The sequence below is a fragment of the Macaca thibetana genome, chromosome 13 (genome assembly GCF_024542745.1).
Source record: "Macaca thibetana thibetana isolate TM-01 chromosome 13, ASM2454274v1, whole genome shotgun sequence".
Classification (NCBI taxonomy): Eukaryota; Metazoa; Chordata; class Mammalia; order Primates; family Cercopithecidae; genus Macaca; species Macaca thibetana.
In genome coordinates, this window is record NC_065590.1 from 86397709 (window position 1) to 86415886 (window position 18178).

The window sequence follows — 18178 nt, forward strand, 5'->3', positions numbered from 1 at the left end:
AAGGGAAGGATAAGGGCCCTGCACCAATGGAGGAAATAGGGGCTAGTGTTGGGAAGTGGGCCGGGCCTGGCTTAAGGTGAACCTCACCATCATTTGCAGGCTACAGGCATTTGTGCTAGCCTAAGAGAGGTGCAAAGGGGGAAGAAATCAAAAAGCAAAACCCATCATCATGGTCTGGGTTTGAGCAGCAGAAATAAGCCCCTAGAAAAATGAACACTATATGCCCCCACCCTACTCCCCGCATTTCTCTTTGGAATTATGGCGGTATCCCTGGGGCTTCTGGCAGAACTGATGCACTTCGTGGCTGGAGTTCTGAAGCTGGAAGTCCAAGACAACAAAGACACTCTACTCCAAACCCACCTCACCCTAACAAGGCCTGCTGTGCTGAAAGTCTCTTTTTGTGGAATAATTCCCTGTTGGAAACATTCATTTCTTTGAGAAAACACATTTATCAAATTCTCACATGCACCTGCTTAAAACACAAGGCCTCTGAAGGATTTTATTCTGAGTAAAATTTTACTCTATTAGAAATGGTGTTCACACTATAAATGAGTTTCAGTTCTCTGATAGGCAGTGTCTTCATCCCATTGGGCTGCTATAATAAAATACTGTAAACTGGGCAGCTTATAAGCAACAAAAATTTATTTCTTACAGTTCTGGAAGCTGAAGTCCAAGATCAAGGTGCTGACAGATTCAGCGTCTGGTGAGGTTCCATTTTCTGGTTCACAGATGGTGCCTTCTTGCTGTGTTCTCAGAAAATGGCAGGGGTTACCTAAGCTCTCTGAGGTCTCTTTCCTAAAGGTACCGATCCCATTCATGAGAGCTTTGTGCATATGACCTAATCACCTCCCAAAGTCCCCATCTCCTAAAGCAATTACCTTGGAAGCTAGGTTTCAACATAGGAATACTGAGGAGACACAAACATTCAGATGACAGCAGGAAGAGAACTGGGGGTATGTGGTGGTAGAGTGGTGGATTGGGAACTCAGACAGGATAAAGGCCTTGACACTGCTCATAGGCAACATTCCTTGGACTTCATAACGATCTCCAGAAGGCGTTTAAAGACCACTTTCAACTCTAAATTTCCAGAGGCTGTGATGAGTGTCTCTTAGAATCTGGATTCCAACCCAGAGAGCCCTGGTTAGAAAGTATATGTTCTTCCAGCTTTACTTCATTCTGCAATTCTCTTTTACGTGCTCCTCCAGGATGGCTCCTAGGACAGCCGCAATCCCTGGTTATCTTAGGAGTTGGGTATTCCCATTGTCTGTACTTAAGAGGATGGATTGAAATCACCAAGTCTGCAGAAATGAAAAGAGAGGAAATCAAGTCTGTTGTTGCACAGATCCTTGCCCTTCTAACCCAGTTTGTGCTCATCTTTCCTAGAGGAAGGATCCAGGCAAAACCCAAGGGCCAGGACACCATGTTTTCAGAGAAGCTCTTGATCTCCTGGGAGCTCTTACTTATGCTGTGAGAGGAGAAGTGGACAAGGCTGGGGAAGCTGGAGAAGAGACCCTAGTCCCATCCTGGAAGTAGATGAATGTCATTCTGATATCCCAAAAAGGAATAGAAATTGATTTCTTAAGGGAAAAACTGACTTAGGAATGAGAAGAATAGACTTCTATATGAACGGTATAGAAATGCAAGATCAGAAGGAAGAAGTGGCAAAAGAATAAAAAATACAAGCAAGATATTTAAAATGAATAGAAATTACATGAAGATGCTAAGAACAATGAGCTATGTCTTTGGAGAATATCTAGCCTCTAATTTGCATTTCCTTCAAGAATAAAGAAATAATGATGGCCGGGTGTTGCAATCCCAGCATTTTGGGAGGCTGAGGTGGGAGGATCGCTTGAGCCAAGTTCAAGACAAACCCTGACAACATAGTGAATTTCTGTCTCCACTTAAAAAGGTGGGGGGGGGGGGGAAGAAACACTCTGAGGGTTTCTCTGAGATCTAAACCTATTTAACAGGTCATGAGTGAAGAGAGGCAACAGGATTCCCCAAGCACATGCACTTGAGGAAGTTTTGTGACATTGAGCGGTAAGGATGGAGTCAAATCTAACTGGATTCCACCATATTAGACCATTCCATTCATTTGGTTAATAAGTGTATGTGGGTTCATGTCATATTTCTGCAACTTACAGCCTTGTGACTTTGGTCAAGTTTATCTAAACTATCTGGATCTTAGTTTCTTCTTCAGTAAAATAGATTTACTATTACCTCATATATTTGTTGAGAAATCTGCATTAAATAAGACAATGTGATAAACACATAATATTAATAATATACCTAACATATCATAGATCCTCAAAAATGTGATCATTCTACTTACTCATTTTGATGTTTTGCATTTAATTATGTTTCCTGAAGCAAAATGTCAAAGACACTCAAAAGTTAGAGTGAACTTGAAAACTAGGCAAAGGCCAGTTAACATTTATAGAGGTCCAGCTTAGCTTCCATACAGTGGTTTGACAAACCCTAAAATGGCCTGAAAATAGATCCCAATTCCCCCAGCCCCCATCACCATTACATAACGTTTAGTTTATTGCTTTAGTGTTCAGCCCCCTTGAGGTGGGACTCTGAGCCTGTGAAATGGCATGCTGAAGCCAGAGTGTGAGTGAATCTGGGTTTGTCTCTCCATTGAACACAGTGAACAGCTGGAACATGGCCATTCCCCTCTGTGCTCCAGCATCACTATCACTTAAGCTCCATAGTTAGAATTACCTCAGTGGTGTAGTGCGCAGTATGGGTTTTGGTTGAGCATGAAAATAATATGTGATAAGTTCTTCATTCAATAGGCCTACAGTGACGAGGACAAAGGGTTCTACAGAGCAAACATTAAACTCAGTTCTTTACTGTTCTTCGTATTTTTTGTAGAGCAAATCACTTCCCAGTGGGATTTTTCCATTGTGATGAACATGGAAATTAAATGGGAAATGCACATTTTTGTGCTGCATTCAATTTTTTTTTTCAGTTCAGCTTGGTGGTTTCCTCTTTATTGATGTGCCTCCTACCTTTCCCCCCACAATTTCAGTCCCTTCCAACTACCCCCAAAAAAGAAGGTAGTGAAAGGAAGGGACTGCTGGGGTTCTGAGCCCCTTGGGCAGTCAGAAAGGGAACAGAAACCAAAACAATCACTGGATGTGACAGAGACTGACAATCAAGAAGTCTAAAGCAGGATGGGAAAGGCGGGCAGAGAAAGGGGAAGAAAGGAGAAAGGAGAGGTACAAGATGCCAACTCCACCATTACCCCTCCGAAGAGAGGCTGGAGAGAAAACTTCAAACATTAAGAGGTGCCCGTCCTCAATAAGGGAGGTGGTGTTTGAGCTTGAAGGAGGAGGAGGTCAAGAAAAGGGGGCCACCTCTCTCTTTGTAGAATGAGACCCCCCTCCAGCTCAGGGACAGCAGCTTCACAGACCGTAGACACTTTCGTCACTGTAGGCAATGTAGAGAAAGAAGTCTTCATGGTGTTCCTGGTAGAGCTGACCCACTGTGGCACTGGTGGGTGGAATGACATTGTTGACAATGAAAAACAAGGCATCCTCAGCTCGGAGATGAATTCGCTTCCGGATCAAGAAGTAGAACTGACCAACTGTGAGATCAGAAGGCACCAGGTATTTCTTTTTGTCCAGGTGGCCTATCCGAGCTTTGGGAGCTTTTTCTACTATCACCGGCACCCAGTCCGGGTATTTCTTTCGGATTTTCTCGCCCTCAGAGCGGCACTTCTCCAATGGATGCTCTTCTTTGTACACGAACTTCATCCTCCTGGGAACCGGGCTGGACCGGGCTGGGCTGAGGGAACCTGGGGGAGCCTGCATTCAATTTTTTAAAAGAAATATATGTAGAATAAGGTCAATATACATGTAATGTGTACTATGTGTATATAAAATACCACATGTTACATAATGTAATTTATATAAAAATGTTATATATTATACATAAAATATTATGTGTGTATAAAGTATTACAAAGATCACATAGTAATTGTGGTAGCAGTGCTCACCATAGGATCCATTTGCTCTTATTCTTGCTAACTTCTGCCCAGTGGACTCTAGTCAAAAATGATATTGTTGCTTTCAGACCCAACCATAGAAGGGCAGCTCTAATTTCTCTATGCCCCTTTCTTCTGCCTCAATGAATGTGGAGTGTTCTAAGTGGATGTAGCTACACACGATAGTGGAACATCCATCAACTGGATCTCTGGAGCAAAAGCCCTTCTCCCACCCCATCCCTTTGCTGACCCACAAGGGACAGGTAGTGATGGCAGTGGTGGCCCGTCTGGAGCAGCCACTGCCAAGATGCTAGCTGCAGCCAGGGAGGTGGAGCTGGGGCTGCATGCTTTGCAAACCGGTGGGGCGGGAACTGTCGGGAGCCCTGCCCCCTACCAAGTTGGCAGGGCAGGAGCCCTGTGCTCCTGGGCACAGCTGCAGCCGCCCAGCCAGGGCTCTGGGAATCCCTGAGCTGTGGGGGCCCAGGAAGCGCCCTCTGGCCCTGCACACTCAGAAGTGCCTGCTCCCACTCCAAACTTCTCCCTGCTCCCAGTGCCCGCTCCACTGTGGAGGACAGTTGTGGCCAAGCCCAGATGCTGTCCTGACCTGGCCAGGTGTGCACATGCTCCCGGCTGCACTGACATGCCAGACCCCTGTCACCTCAGCCCCCTCCAGACTTTGGACGCTGACAAGCACAGGAGAAAGGTGGGAGTTGGGGGAGCCGAGGGCAGCTCCGCATGGGCCTGCAGGTGCCCCTCAGCAGGAACAGCCTGGGCACCGTGGAGGGCATATTGATGACAGGAGGCAGACAGGTTCCTGGATGGAAAGGGGTGGGTCCCCACTGAAACCCCACCTTCAAGCCAGGAACTGCCTGAAGCCTGGGGGTTGGGCTGCCAGTTCCAGGTGAAGTCCGGGCGTGAAGAAAGGACTACATTACTGACGGTTCAGCCAATAAGATGGTCCTTTTTCCAGGCCCACCCATGGCCACCCATGGACCAATCAGCACATATTTCCTCCCTTCCGAGCCTATTAAAATCCAGAACTCAGCCAAACTCACAGAGGTCACAACTACCAGCTGCTGAAAGGAGCAATCGTCTTTGGGTCTCCTGAGAGCTGGTCTGTCGCTCAGTGAAGCTCTCCACCTTGCTCACCTTCCAGTTGTCTGCCTACTTTATTCTTCCTAGATGTGGGACAAGAACTTGGGACCTGCCGAATGGTGGGACTGAAAGAGCTGTAGCACAAACAGAGCTGAAACACACCCCCTGCTCACCACATTGTGGGTGTTTTGACAAGGAGAGAACAGACGTGGCCCTTTGGGAACCCCAGACTTAGGGGCTCCCAAAGCCAGGGCTGTGACACCCTCTTTGGGGTGCTGTGATTCCTGGTGTCTCCAATCTTCTGGGGGCCACCATGTTCCCCAGTGCCCACAATGGAAGCTGCTTGTGGTACGCCTGGTTCAGCCACAGTCTTGCATGCAGCTGGCGCTTGTACCAGTGTCTGGAGCTGCCCAGCCTGACACAACTGGCATGCTTGGCTGTGCACAGTGGCCAGACCCCATGCTCGCTTGCTCACACACCTCTTGCCACTCTGTGCCTGGCTTGCCCATGGCAGGCATGGGATCCAGTCTGGTAGTGCTAGCCGAGCTCAGCCTGCCAGGCCAAGTGGGCAGAATGAGCCCAGTGGGCCTGAGCAAAACTCAGGCAAAGGCTGCACCAGTTACAGAGATTTTTGGCTGGAAAAGTGACAGCCTAAGGATCATGTGACAGTAGCATAAGGGCTACACCTTTGCTGTGCTAAGCCACTGGATATCATAATTAATTTGTTATCACAGCAAAACTTATCTAATCCTGACTGATGTAGTAACTATTCCTTGAAACTATCTAAACCAAACCTTGACTAGAGCTTTAAGATCAGAGTCAAGAGTAGCAGGTTTTAGGAGCAGTAATTTCATATTCTATTATTATTTTCTCAAATGGATTTTTAAAAATCAGCTAATAACTTTCAATTACTCTCTTAAATCTAAAAAAAAAAAAAAAAGTACTTTTCATATAATTCCAAACTCTTGAATCTGTATGAGGGTGATATGCTTTTCTTTCCTTTTTTTTTTTTTTTTTTTTTTTTTTTTTTTACCATTTCTTGTTTAGTTTTCATTTCCTTCTGGAATTTTTTTAATTTTTAATTTTTGTGGGTATATAGCATATATATATTTATGGGGATACATGAGATGTTTTGATAAAGTCATGCAATGTATAATAATCACATCATGGAAGATGGGGTACCAACCCCTCAAGCATTTATCCTCTGGGCCACAAACAATCCCGTTATACTCCCCCAGTTATTTAAAAATGTACAATAAAATTATCATCAACCAATGCCATCCTGTTGTGCTATCAAATACCATGCCTTATTCACTCATTTCAACTATTTTTTTTGTACCCATTAACCATCCCCACCTCCTCCTCACCCTGCCATTACCCTTCCCAGCCTGTCGTAACCATCCTTCTACTCTCTTGAGATGCGTTTAAGTCTTCAAAGTTCCACTTATTTTTAGACTATCCTTCAAGCAATGGGACTTTCTGTAATAACTAATAAGGACATCCCAAATATAGTGTTCCAGAATTAGAAGGCAGAAGATTTGGAGTTGTGTTTCATTTGTGTTACAGAAGGAATTCACCAGATATTTTTGTAAAGTTAAGGTAATTTTGTAAAGTTAAGGTAATTGAGCTAATGTTTATAATATAAAATACCGATAACAATTTAAAAAACAGAGCATCTCTCTGCCAGCTTCATGATTTATGTGAGACAACATGGTGAAGGAAGAATGTTTCACAATTCGTCCAACCCAGCTGGTTCCAAGGAGGAGACAAACACATGTCTGTGGTTAGAGTTCAAGATTATGCAGTGAGAATAATGTACTGCTTGCTGACTTTCTCAACTCCACAGAGGTTTTATGAAGATTAAACAGTTAAGCACTTTGAAGACAACAAATGCTTAAGTACTAAGCATTATTAGTATCTGAAACTATTACTACATCAATTCCTTGTGTAATCAAGTATTATTATTGGAAACTCTGCAAGAAAATCTAATCTTTGGAGATTTTTGACTCTATTTGCAGAACAAAGAGGCATGGGTATAATTTATCCTCAGTACTTTAGACATGAATCAAGGATACCGAGACATTGAGTGAATATTTCTTGTTTGCCCATATTTCAACTAATAAGAACTTTGTATTTATTGGCATGGCTCAAAAAGCAGTATGGTACTTTGGGGAGGAAATAAAACCCAAAATGATTTAAATTCTAGAATAAGGAGAAAGTAAACTGGAACCTACTCAAACATTTTGCCTAAGATTAAAACCCCTCCTGGATATTCGAATACATTGCTCTTTAAGTAATTAAAACTATAACCTATGGTCTTTAGTAAATTCTGACAATTTATCTGTACTCAGTTTCAAGTATTTTCTGGTTGGCTTCTTTCCAAAGAGTACACCTGCATGTTAGTTGAACAATGTCTTACTGAAAGATGAAATTAACAAATTTTGTTTGATTTGGACCTTGGTTAAATCTCTGAAGTTAGATAATTATATGTAGAGCCACATAAAGAATACTAGCTTAAATTATTCCACCAGGGACTATAGTAAGATTTTCATTTAGCTAATAGAACGTTAGAATATGCTAAGCTAATGAAAATGATTCATCTCTATTTTTCTATCAAACATAAGAGTTGGAAGAGGATAAAGATTATTATTTAGGTATAGAACTTCTGGTATTTTAACTTTCTTCCCTTCCATGCTACATTCTCTTCTTAAATTTATTCACTTTGTTTCTGAACTTTGAAAAGTTCTTGACCTATTTTAATTCATGAAAACCCAATAAAACATTGTTTTGATTTTAAATAATTGCTCTTTAATGCCTTTGATCCCATTTTCCATGTAAAATAAAAGCCTAATGATTCTCATTAAATGGAGGGAATAAAGTTTACTCCAGCAACTACTTTCATTTTATGAGGTCAATTTAAAGTTTTCACTTTTGTCCATTAATTATATGGGAATGTTGCAAATGTTGGAAGATGGGATTTATTTCCAATTTTGATCTCAATTGCAGTTACAGCTTTGTACAGAATTAGCACATAACTAAGGGGTGCACCATCCACCCCTCCGTCATCCTTCAGAGTACAGGTGTGTTCAGTAAGAATCTGGTGTCCTTCACAGCCATGCTCCAATATCTGAGCAATTATGCTTTCCAGTGAGGATTGCACCAGAATGACCCCCATCTTGCTGCCAGAGCGTGCAAACTCTCCTGACAGTCCAACATGTGGACTTTACCCAGCCTTGACAGGAAAGAATGCTGCTGGTTTTTCCTGCCATGCTCTCTGAAGCCCAAAACCATGATGCAGTCGAGATTGGGAAAGAAACCTCAGTAAGAAAAGAGCCTTTTGGTTGCACCTAGTGTGCCTCCTAGGTTGCATCTCAAAAGTTTTGCAAACTGCCTTGGAAAAAGTAATGAATGTTCGAGATTTTGTTTTAAGATTATTCAATTCTACAATAAAATATTAGAGAAACAAATAAATAAGGACAGATGAAACTAAGCATAGAGGTAGGTATCATGGGGGATATATTAGACGAGAAAGAAGTAGAGCATACGTGTGCAAAACATGGACTGGAATAGACGGAAGAACCAAGGAGGAACTCACTATTCATGGGGCATGTGATGCATCGAATTTTCATGAGGCTCTAAACATTGATGAGATATTTGAATATCCACCTGGTGATGGTACCCATTTAACCTCCACTTTCTCTCAACCCGCCACTTAATTTGGAGTGCTTTGTTTTGCAGCAATAGTATTGGGGGGTCACTGTGACCCACAGGACACTCACACTCTGCAGAACCACTGCCCAAAGAGAAGAAGTAGTATCTGCATCTTTGAAGGCCATGTGTCTCTAGTTTATATATTATAGTATATAGCATATATCATAATTCTATTAATGTGCATATATAAAGAGCTCTTATAAATCAATAATAAAACACAAAACAGTAGAAAAACTTGGCAAAAGTTGTGAACATACAAGCTCACAGTAAAAGAAAAATATGCATTAAAGCATGTTTTAAAAGCAGTGAGTGTGTAAGAGTAAAGGAAGAGAAAGAGAGCAAGGGGATAGTCTGGTTTTCACACAGCTGCCCTCTTTTGGCTTCTCCAGCAGCGGGGTGGCCGGAGAGGGAGGAAAAGGAGGAGTCATGTGGCACCTCCCACTGCGGGTTGTTGGAGCAGGCAAGAGACACAATGCTGGCTCTCCTAAGCAGTATACATGTGGTTCCTGGAAGGGCCACGTATTTCTCTAACTCCTGTCAGTTTCACCAAAAATATAGACATTTCTAGGCATTCCCAGGGATATCTCATCTATGCTGTTATCCACTTAGATTTCATGCAGCCTCTCCTGTTTCCGGCCTTTGGAACAGAAATGCTTATCTCTGATGCGAGGGTTTTACAACCATGAAGCAGTGGTGTTTCCCTCCACAAAATGGGGAGAATGAATGACTCCAACACTCTGTGTCACTGTTTGTCACACAGATTTGAGAAAAGTAAATCTCTAACATTCTTTTTTTTTCTTTTTTTATATTATACTTTAAGTTCTAGGGTACATGTGCACAACGTGCAGGTTTGTTACATATTTATACATGTGCCATGTTGGTGTGCTGCACCCATTAACTCGTCATTTACATTAGGTGTATCTTCTAATGCTATCCCTTCCCCCTCCCTGCACCCCATACAGGCCCCAGTGTATGATGTTCCCCACCCTGTGTCCAAGGGTTCTCATTGTTCAATTCCCACCTAAGTGAGAATATGCGGTGTTTGGATTTTGGTCCTTGCAATAGTTCCCTGAGAATGATGGTTTCCAGCTTTATCCATGTTCCTACAGAGGAGATGAACTCATCCTTTTTTATGGCTGCATAGTATTCCATGGTGTATATGTGCCACATTTTATTAATCCAGTCTATCACTGATGGACATTTGGGTTGGTTCCAAGTCTTTGCTATTGTGAATAGTGCCACAATAAAAATACATGTGCATGTGCCTTTATAGCACCATGATTTATAATCATTTGGATATATACCCAGTAATGAGATGGCTGGGTCAAATGGTATTTCTAGTTCTAGATCCTTGAGGAATTGCCGCACTGTCTTCCACAATGGTTGAACTAGTTTACAGTCCCATCAACAGTGTAAAAGTGTTCCTATTTCTCCACATCCTCTCCAGAACCTGTTGTTTCCTGACTTTTTAATGATCGCCATTCTAACTGGTGTGAGATGGTATCTCACTGTGGTTTTGATTTGCATTTCTCTGATGGCCAGTGATAAGGAGCATTTTTTCATGTGTCTGTGGGCTGCATAAATGTCTTCTTTTAAGAAGTGTCTGTTCATATCCTTTGCCCACTTTTTGATGGGGTTGTTTGATTTTTTCTTGTAAATTTGTTTAAGTTCTTTGTAGATTCTGGATATTAGCCCTTTGTCAGATGGGTAGATTGTAAAAATTTTCTCCCTTTCTGTAGGTTGCCTGTTCACTCTGATGGTAGTTTCTTTTGCTGTGCAGAAGCTCTTTAGTTTAATTAGATCCCATTTGTCAGTTTTGGCTTTTGTTGCCATAGATTTTGGTGTTTTAGTCATGAAGTCCTTGACCATTCCTATGTCCTGAATGGCACTGCCTAGGTTTTCTTCTAGGGTTTTTGTGGTTTTAGGTCTAACATTGGTCTTTAATCCATCTTGAATTAATGTTTGTATAAGGTGTAAGGAAAGGATCCAGTTTCAGCTTTCTACATATGGCTAGCCAGTTTTCCCAGCACCATTTATTAAACAGGGAATCTTTTCTCTATTTCTTGTTTTTGTCAGGTTTGTCAAAGATCAGATGATTGTAGATGTGTGGTATTATTTCTGAGGGCTCTGTTCTGTCCCATTGGTCTACATCTCTGTTTTGGTACCAGTACCATGCTGTTTTGGTTACTGTAGCCTTATAGTATAGTTTGAAATCAGGTAGTGTGATGCCTCCAGCTTTGTTCCTTTGGCTTAGGATTGTCTTGACAATGCGGGGTCTTTTTTGGTTCCACATGAACTTTAAAGCAGTTTTTTCCAATTCTGTGAAGAAAGTCATTGGTAGCTTGGTGGGAATGGCATTGAATCTATAAATTACCTTGGCCAGTATGGCCATTTTCATGATATTCATTCTTCCTATCCACGAGCATAGAATTTTCTTCCATTTGTTTGTGTCCTCTTTTATTTCATTGAGAAGTGGTTTGTAGTTCTCCTTGAAGAGGTCCTTCACATCCCTTGTAAGTTGGATTCCTAGGTATTTTATTCTCTTTGAAGCAATTGTGAATGGGAGTTCACTCATGATTTGGCTCTCTGTGTGTCTGTTATTGGTGTAGAGGAATGTTTGTGATTTTTGCACATTGATTTTGTATCCTGAGACTTTGCTGAAGTTGTTAATCAGCTTAAGGAGATTTTGGGCTGAGATGATGGGGTTTTCTAAATATACAATCATGTCATCTGCAAACAGGGACAATTTGACTTCCTCTTTTCCTAATTGAATACCGTTTATTTCTTTCTCCTAACTGATTGCTCTGGCCAGAACTTCCAACACTATGTTGAATAGGAGTGGTGAGAGAGGGCATCCCTGTCTTGTGCCGGTTTTCAAAGGAAATGCTTCCAGTTTTCGTGCATTCAGGATGATATTGGCTGTGGATTTGTAATAAATAGCTCTTATTATTTTGCGATACATCTCATCAATACCTAGTTTATTGAGAGTTTTTAGCATGAAGGACTGATGAATTTTGTCTAAGGCCTTTTCTGCATCTATTGAGATAATCATGTGGTTTTTGTTTTTGGTTCTGTTTATATGATGGATTACATTTATTGATTTGCGTATGTTGAACCAGCCTTGCATCCCAGGGATGAAGCCAACTTGATCGTGGTGGATAAACTTTTCAATGTGCTGCTGGATTCGGTTTGTCAGTATTTTATTGAGGATTTTTGCATTGATGTTAATCAAGGATATTGGTCTAAAATTCTCTTTTTATGTTGTGTCTCTGCCAGGCTTTGGTATTAGGATGATGCTGGCCTCATAAAATGAGTTAGGGAGGATTCCCTCCTTTTCTATTGATTGGAATAGTTTCAGAAGGAATGCTCCCATCTCCTCTTTGTACCTCTGGTAGAATTCGGCTGTGAATCATCTGGTCCTGGACTTTTTTTGCTTGGTAGGCCATTAATTATTGCCTCAATTTCAGAGCCTGTTATTGGTCTATTCAGGGATTCAGCTTCTTCCTGGTTCAGTCTTCGGAAGGTGTATGTGTCCAGGGATTTACCCATTTTTTCTAGATTTTCTGGTTTATTTGTGTAGAGGTGTTTACAGTATTCCCTGAGGGTAGTTTGTATTTCTGTGGGATTGGTGGTGAGATCCCCTTTATCATTTTTTATTGTGTCTCTTTGATTTTTGTCTCTTTTCTTCTTTATTAGTCTTGCTAGCCATCTAACAATTTTGTTTTTCCTTTCAAAAAATCAGCTCCTGGATTCATTGATTTTTTGAAGGGTTTTTTTATGTCTCTATCGCCTTCAGTTCTGCTCTGATCTTAGTTATTTTTTGCCTTCTGCTAGCTTTTGAATGTGTTTGCTCTTGCTTCTCTGGTTCTTTTAATTGTGATGTTAAAGTGTCAATTTTAGATCTTTCCTGCTTTCTCTTGTGGGCATTTAGTGCTGTAAATTTCCCTCTATACACTGCTTTAAATGTGTCCCAGAGATTCTGGTATGTTGTTTCTTTGTTCTCATTGGTTTCAAAGAACATTTTTATTGCTGCCTTCATTTCATTATGCACCCAGTAGTCATTCAGGAGCAGGTTGTTCCATTTCCATGTAGTTGAGCAGTTTTGAGTGAGTTTCTTAACCCTGAGTTGTAGTTTGATTGCACTGTGGTCTGAGAGACAGTTTGTTATAATTTCTGTTCTTTTACATTTGCTGAGGAGTGCTTTACTTCCAACTATGTGGTCAATTTTGGAATAAGTGTGATGTGGTGCTGAGAATGTATATTCTGTTGATTTGGGGTGGAGAGTTCTGTAGATGTCTATTAGGTCTGCTTGATGCAGAGCTGAGTTCAATTACTAGATATCCTTGTTGACTTTCTATCTTATTGATCTGTCTAATGTTGACAGTAGGATGTTAAAGTCTCCCATTATTGTTGTGTGGGAATCTAAGTCTTTGTTGGTCTCTAAGGACTTGCTTTATGAATCTGGGTGCTCCTGTATTGGGTGCATATATATTTAGGATAGTCAGGTCTTCTTGTTGAATTGATCCCTTTACCATTATGTAATGGCCTTTTTTGTCTCTTTTGATCTTTGTTGGTTTAAAGTCTGTTTTATCAGAGACTAAGATTGCAACCCCTCCTTTTTTTTTGTTTTCCTTTTGCTTGGTAGATCTTCATCCATCCCTTTATTTTGAGCCTATGTGCATCTCTGCACGTGAGATGGGTCTACTGTCCTGAATACAGCACACTGATGGGTCTTGACTCTTTGTCCAATTTGCCAGTTTGTGTCTTTTAATTGGAGCATTTAGCCCATTTACTTTTAAGGTTAATATTATTATGTGTTAATTTGATCCTGTCATTATGATGTTAGCTGGTTATTTTGCTCATTAGTTGATGCAGTTTCTTCCTAGCATCGATGTTCTTTAAGATTTGGCATGTTTTTTCAGTGGCTGGTACTAGTTGTTCCTTTCCATGTTTAGTGCTTCCTTCAGGAGCTCTTGTAAGGCAGGCCTGATGGTGACAAAATCTCTCAGCATTTGTTTGTCTGTAAAGGATTTTATTTCTCCTTCTCTTATGAAGCTTAGTTTGGCGGGATATGAAATTCTGGGTTGAAAATTCTTTTCTTTAAGAATGTTGAATATTGGCTTCCACCCTCTTCTGGCTTGTAGAGTATCTGCTGAGAGATCCGCTGTTAGTCTGATGGGCTTCCCTTTGTGGGTAACCCGACCTTTTCTCTGGCTACCCTTAACATTTTTTCCCTCATTTCAACTTGGTGAATCTGACAATTATGTGTCTTAGAGTTGCTCTTCTCGAGGAGTATCTTTGTGGCATTCTCTGTATTTCCTGAATTTGAATGTTGGCCTGCCTTGCTAGGTTGGAGAAGTTCTCCTGGATAATATCCTGAAGAGTGTTTTCCAACTTGGTTCCGTTCTCCCCGTCAGTTTCAGGCACACCAATCAGACATAGATTTGGTCTTTTCACATAGTCCCATATTTCTTGGAGGCTTTGTTCATTTCTTTTTACTCTTTTTTCTCTAAACTTCTCTTCTCACTTCATTTTATTCATTTCATCTTCAATCACTAATACCCTTTCTTCCACTTGATTGAATCAACTACTGAAGCTTGTGCATGTGTCACATAGTTTTCATGCCATGGTTTTCAGCTCCATCAGGTCATTTAAGGTCTCCTCTATGCTGTTTATTCTAGTTAGCCATTCATCTAATCTTTTTTCAAGGTTTTTAGCTTCTTTGCGATGGGTTCGAACATCCTCCTTTAGCTCAGAGAAGTTTGTTATTACAGTTCGTCTGAAGCCTTACTCTCTCAACTCATCAAAGTCATCAGCTTTGTTCCATTACTGGTGAGGAGCTGCATTCCTTTGGAGGAGAAGAGGCGCTCTGAGTTTTAGAATTTTCAGCTTTTCTGCTCTGGTTTCTCCCCATCTTTGTGATTTTATCTACCTTTGGTCTTTGATGATGGTAACATACAGATGGGGTTTTGGTGTGGATGTCCTTTCTATTTGTTAGTTTTCCTTCTAACTATCAGGACCCTCAGCTGCAGGTCTGTTGGAGTTTGCTGGAGGTCCACTCCCAACTCTGCTTGCCTGGGTATCACCAGCGGAGGCTGCAGAACAGCCAATATTGCAGAATGGCAAATGTTGCTACCTGATCCTTCCTCTGGAAGCTTCATCTCAGAAGGGCACCCGGCCATATGAGGTGTCAGTCAGCCCCTACTGGGAGGTCCCTCCCATTAAGGCTACTCGGGGGTCAGGGACCCACTTGAGGAGGCAGTCTGTCTGTTCTCAGATCTCAAACTCCATGCTGGGAGAACCACAACTCTCTCCAAAGTTCAGTTGGAAATGCAGAAATCACCCATCTTCTGCATTGCTCACACTGGGAGCTGTAGACTAGAGCTGTTCCTATTCAGCCATCTTGGAACCTCCCCACTAACATTCTTATAAGAGGGAATTCTGTCATGGATCCCACTTAAAGAGATTTAGTTGTGGAAGAATCCAAAGTATCCCTCCATGGAAGTGGTCCCAGGGAATGAACGGCACGGAGAGTACTGGGGTTTACAACCCTCCACGCACCCTCATTTCCTCCTTCATTCTTTTACTACCTGATCTTCCATTTATAGCCTTAATACCTAAAGTGGGGTTCAACAGCATTGTATCACCTGGGAACTTGTTAGTAATGCAGCATCTCCATCCCATCCCAGATTAACTTTGTCAGAATCCGCATATTAACAAAACCCCCAGGATATTCCTAAACACATGTAAAACTGAAGATGTATAGAGCATAATTTGTGAGTTCTCCCACTCCAATGGCTTACATCCACATTCATTTTTAGCTTGGTGACTCTAGAAAGAAAAGCACTATTCTTCCTTCTTTCTCTTTCTTCATCAGACCTCACCTTGAACAAAGCTGTGGTTGGCAGCATTTTACTCCTGTACCCATCTTTTCCCATTTGCTGTTCCTTCCTGTTGATAAATGTCTGCACAGGCTCCTCAGGCTCCATATATCCCCCTCCCAGAGAGGCTGGAAACACACCCTTAGAAGCAGCTGTGGTGGCTTGGTGAGGCTGCCCTGTGTCTTCTTGTGTCAGCTGTCATTCATGCCCAGGGTACAGAGGTTTATGACTTATTTCTTGTCCTTCCAAATATTCAGTCAAGATGCCACAGTGTTGAGGTGGCAGGACTGATGACTTATTTAAATATTTTCCCAACTCTGCTCTTTCAGACCATTTCTTCCACGTTGATGTCACTTGTGTAGGAATATGAATGTAGTGAAATCATGAGGATCATTATCAAGTTTGCCTTTTAACTTTTATATTGATTAAGTAACTAGACTGGCAGTTTCCACCAGCTTTAAATGTACTCTGAAAGGAAGAGTACTTGGAATTGGCCCGCAGATCCTTTCATAGGTGTTTGGATGCACTCTAGGTATATGCTTTTGCTTCCAAGTCATGGCAAGAAATTGTATTTTAAGTCCAGAAAGGAGAAAGATGTCTTTTGGTATCTGGGTTACTTGGAGAATCCACCTGCATCTACAAAGTTAAAATGCTTTCTCCTGAATGCATGCATACACACACACACACACACACACTCACACTCACACACACACCCCTACATACAGGCACACAATTTCTGTGCTTTATGGTCCACACTTATAATCCCCGAAGAGCAAAAGATGAAAAATAACAGAAACACAAAGTTTATATCTGGGAAGAAAAACTAACCATAATGGTATGTATAACTGGTGATGCTATGCATTTCATAGGCATTAGAATAGTAAGGACAATTCAGCTGACAAGACATCGCTGGTTATACAATCCACATGATGCCCTCTTGATGATACAGAAAGCAGTAGTTTTAGTTGAAGTTAAGGTGGTTGGAAGATTAAATTTAATTCATGAAAAGTAAAAGAGAAACCAGCCATTTTCATTCTCTTTGGGCACATGTTTCTCTGAGAAGGTAAAAAGCAGAGAGTAAGAGGGAATATCCAAAGAGATTTAAAACAGGCCGAATATAATTTTCTCTTATAATTTGGTCAGCCACCTAGATAAACTGAGATTATCTGGAACTCTGATTAAACAAATAATGTTTCCAAAGAGCATTTCTTGATGAGATATATATCTCATCAAGAAATACTGTAATCCCAGTATTTTAGGAGGGCAACATGGTAGATCACCTGAAGTCAGGAGTTTGAGACCAGCCTGGGCAACATGACCAAACCCTACCTCTACTAAAAACAAAACAAAACAAAACACTACTTGTGATGGTGCATGCCTGTAATGCCTGTAGTTCCAGCAACTCAGGAGCTGAGGCATAAGAATCTCTTGAACCCAGGAAGTTGGCAATGAGCCAAGATAGCGCCACTGCACTCCAGCCTGGGCAATAGAGACTCCGTCCCCTCCAAAAACCCACCAGTTATCAGATTCAGTACCTACCCTAAATCCAGGATGATCTCATATTGAGATCTTTAACTTAATTAGATCTGCAAAGACCCTATTTCCAAATAAGGTCACATTGATAGTACTAGAATTTAAGACTTGGACATATTTCACAGGACACAAATCAACCCACTAAAGAGAAGTGGTAGTTTTAAAACATGGCCCCAAATTATTTGATAGTTCTTTCCATCAAAGTGGGAGGGGATCTATGGCCTCTCCCTATGAATCTGGGTGACTTTGCATCTGCTTTAAACACCAGGGTACAGAAGAAGTGGCACAACGTGATTTTTGAGGATTGTGAAAGGTATGAAGCTTCTGCCTTGTTTGTTGGAACACAGAGCCATTGGGTAAGCAGGCTGTTCACCCAGAGCGGCCGTGCTGGAGAGACTCCAAAATCCTCAGGAAGATATTACACAAAGGACCCGTGAGGAAGCTCGTCCATCCGATTGGCCAGCATCAAGTGTTTCTCTGACATCTCGCTTGTCATGAAACCCATCACCAGCCACACAGGGCTGTCAAGCACTGGAAATGTGGCTGGAGCAACGGAGAAAGAGAATTTTACATTTTGGCTTATTTTAATTAATCTAATGTTAGAATTACTGTAAAATACATCGTCACTCATTTTTATATGGGTGGATAGTGACATGATAATATTTTAGATATATTGTGTTAGACAAAATACATTATTAAAATTAATTTGGCCTTTTTTAATGTGACTGTCAGAATACTTTTAATGATTTGTGACTCACATTGTATTTCTACTGGAAAGTGCTACTTTAGTATCATCTCTAAAACGTTCTGGAATTTCAAGCTGGTGGCCTTGCATAGGTGTCTCCTACCTGGGCCAGGTCAGTCACTTGAACCAAGTGACCTTCCAAGCGTCTTCCAGCACTCTGATCTGCACCTGAGCGTGGAACAGACCAAAAGATCACAAGATAAACTGGTGGAATTTTAAGGA

General features: G+C 41.4%; 2 protein-coding genes across 2 annotated transcripts in view; one reads left to right on the forward strand and one right to left on the reverse strand.

The window, feature by feature from the left end:
• HS1BP3 (HCLS1 binding protein 3) overlaps positions 1 to 18178 on the forward strand; it is a 642583-nt gene that overhangs the window by 372984 nt on the left and 251421 nt on the right. The gene's annotated exons all lie outside the window — the stretch shown is intronic.
• Positions 2975 to 3807, reverse strand: LOC126934131 (gamma-aminobutyric acid receptor-associated protein-like). The gene has a single exon (XM_050754601.1). The coding sequence runs from the start codon at positions 3759 to 3761 to the stop codon at positions 3411 to 3413; it is 351 nt and encodes a 116-aa protein (XP_050610558.1). The 5' UTR covers positions 3762 to 3807; the 3' UTR covers positions 2975 to 3410.

Coding starts and splice junctions, on each gene's coding strand:
- LOC126934131 (XM_050754601.1), bottom strand. CDS start 3,761: ATGAAGTTCGTGTACAAAGAAGAGCATCCATTGGAGAAGTGCCGCTCT.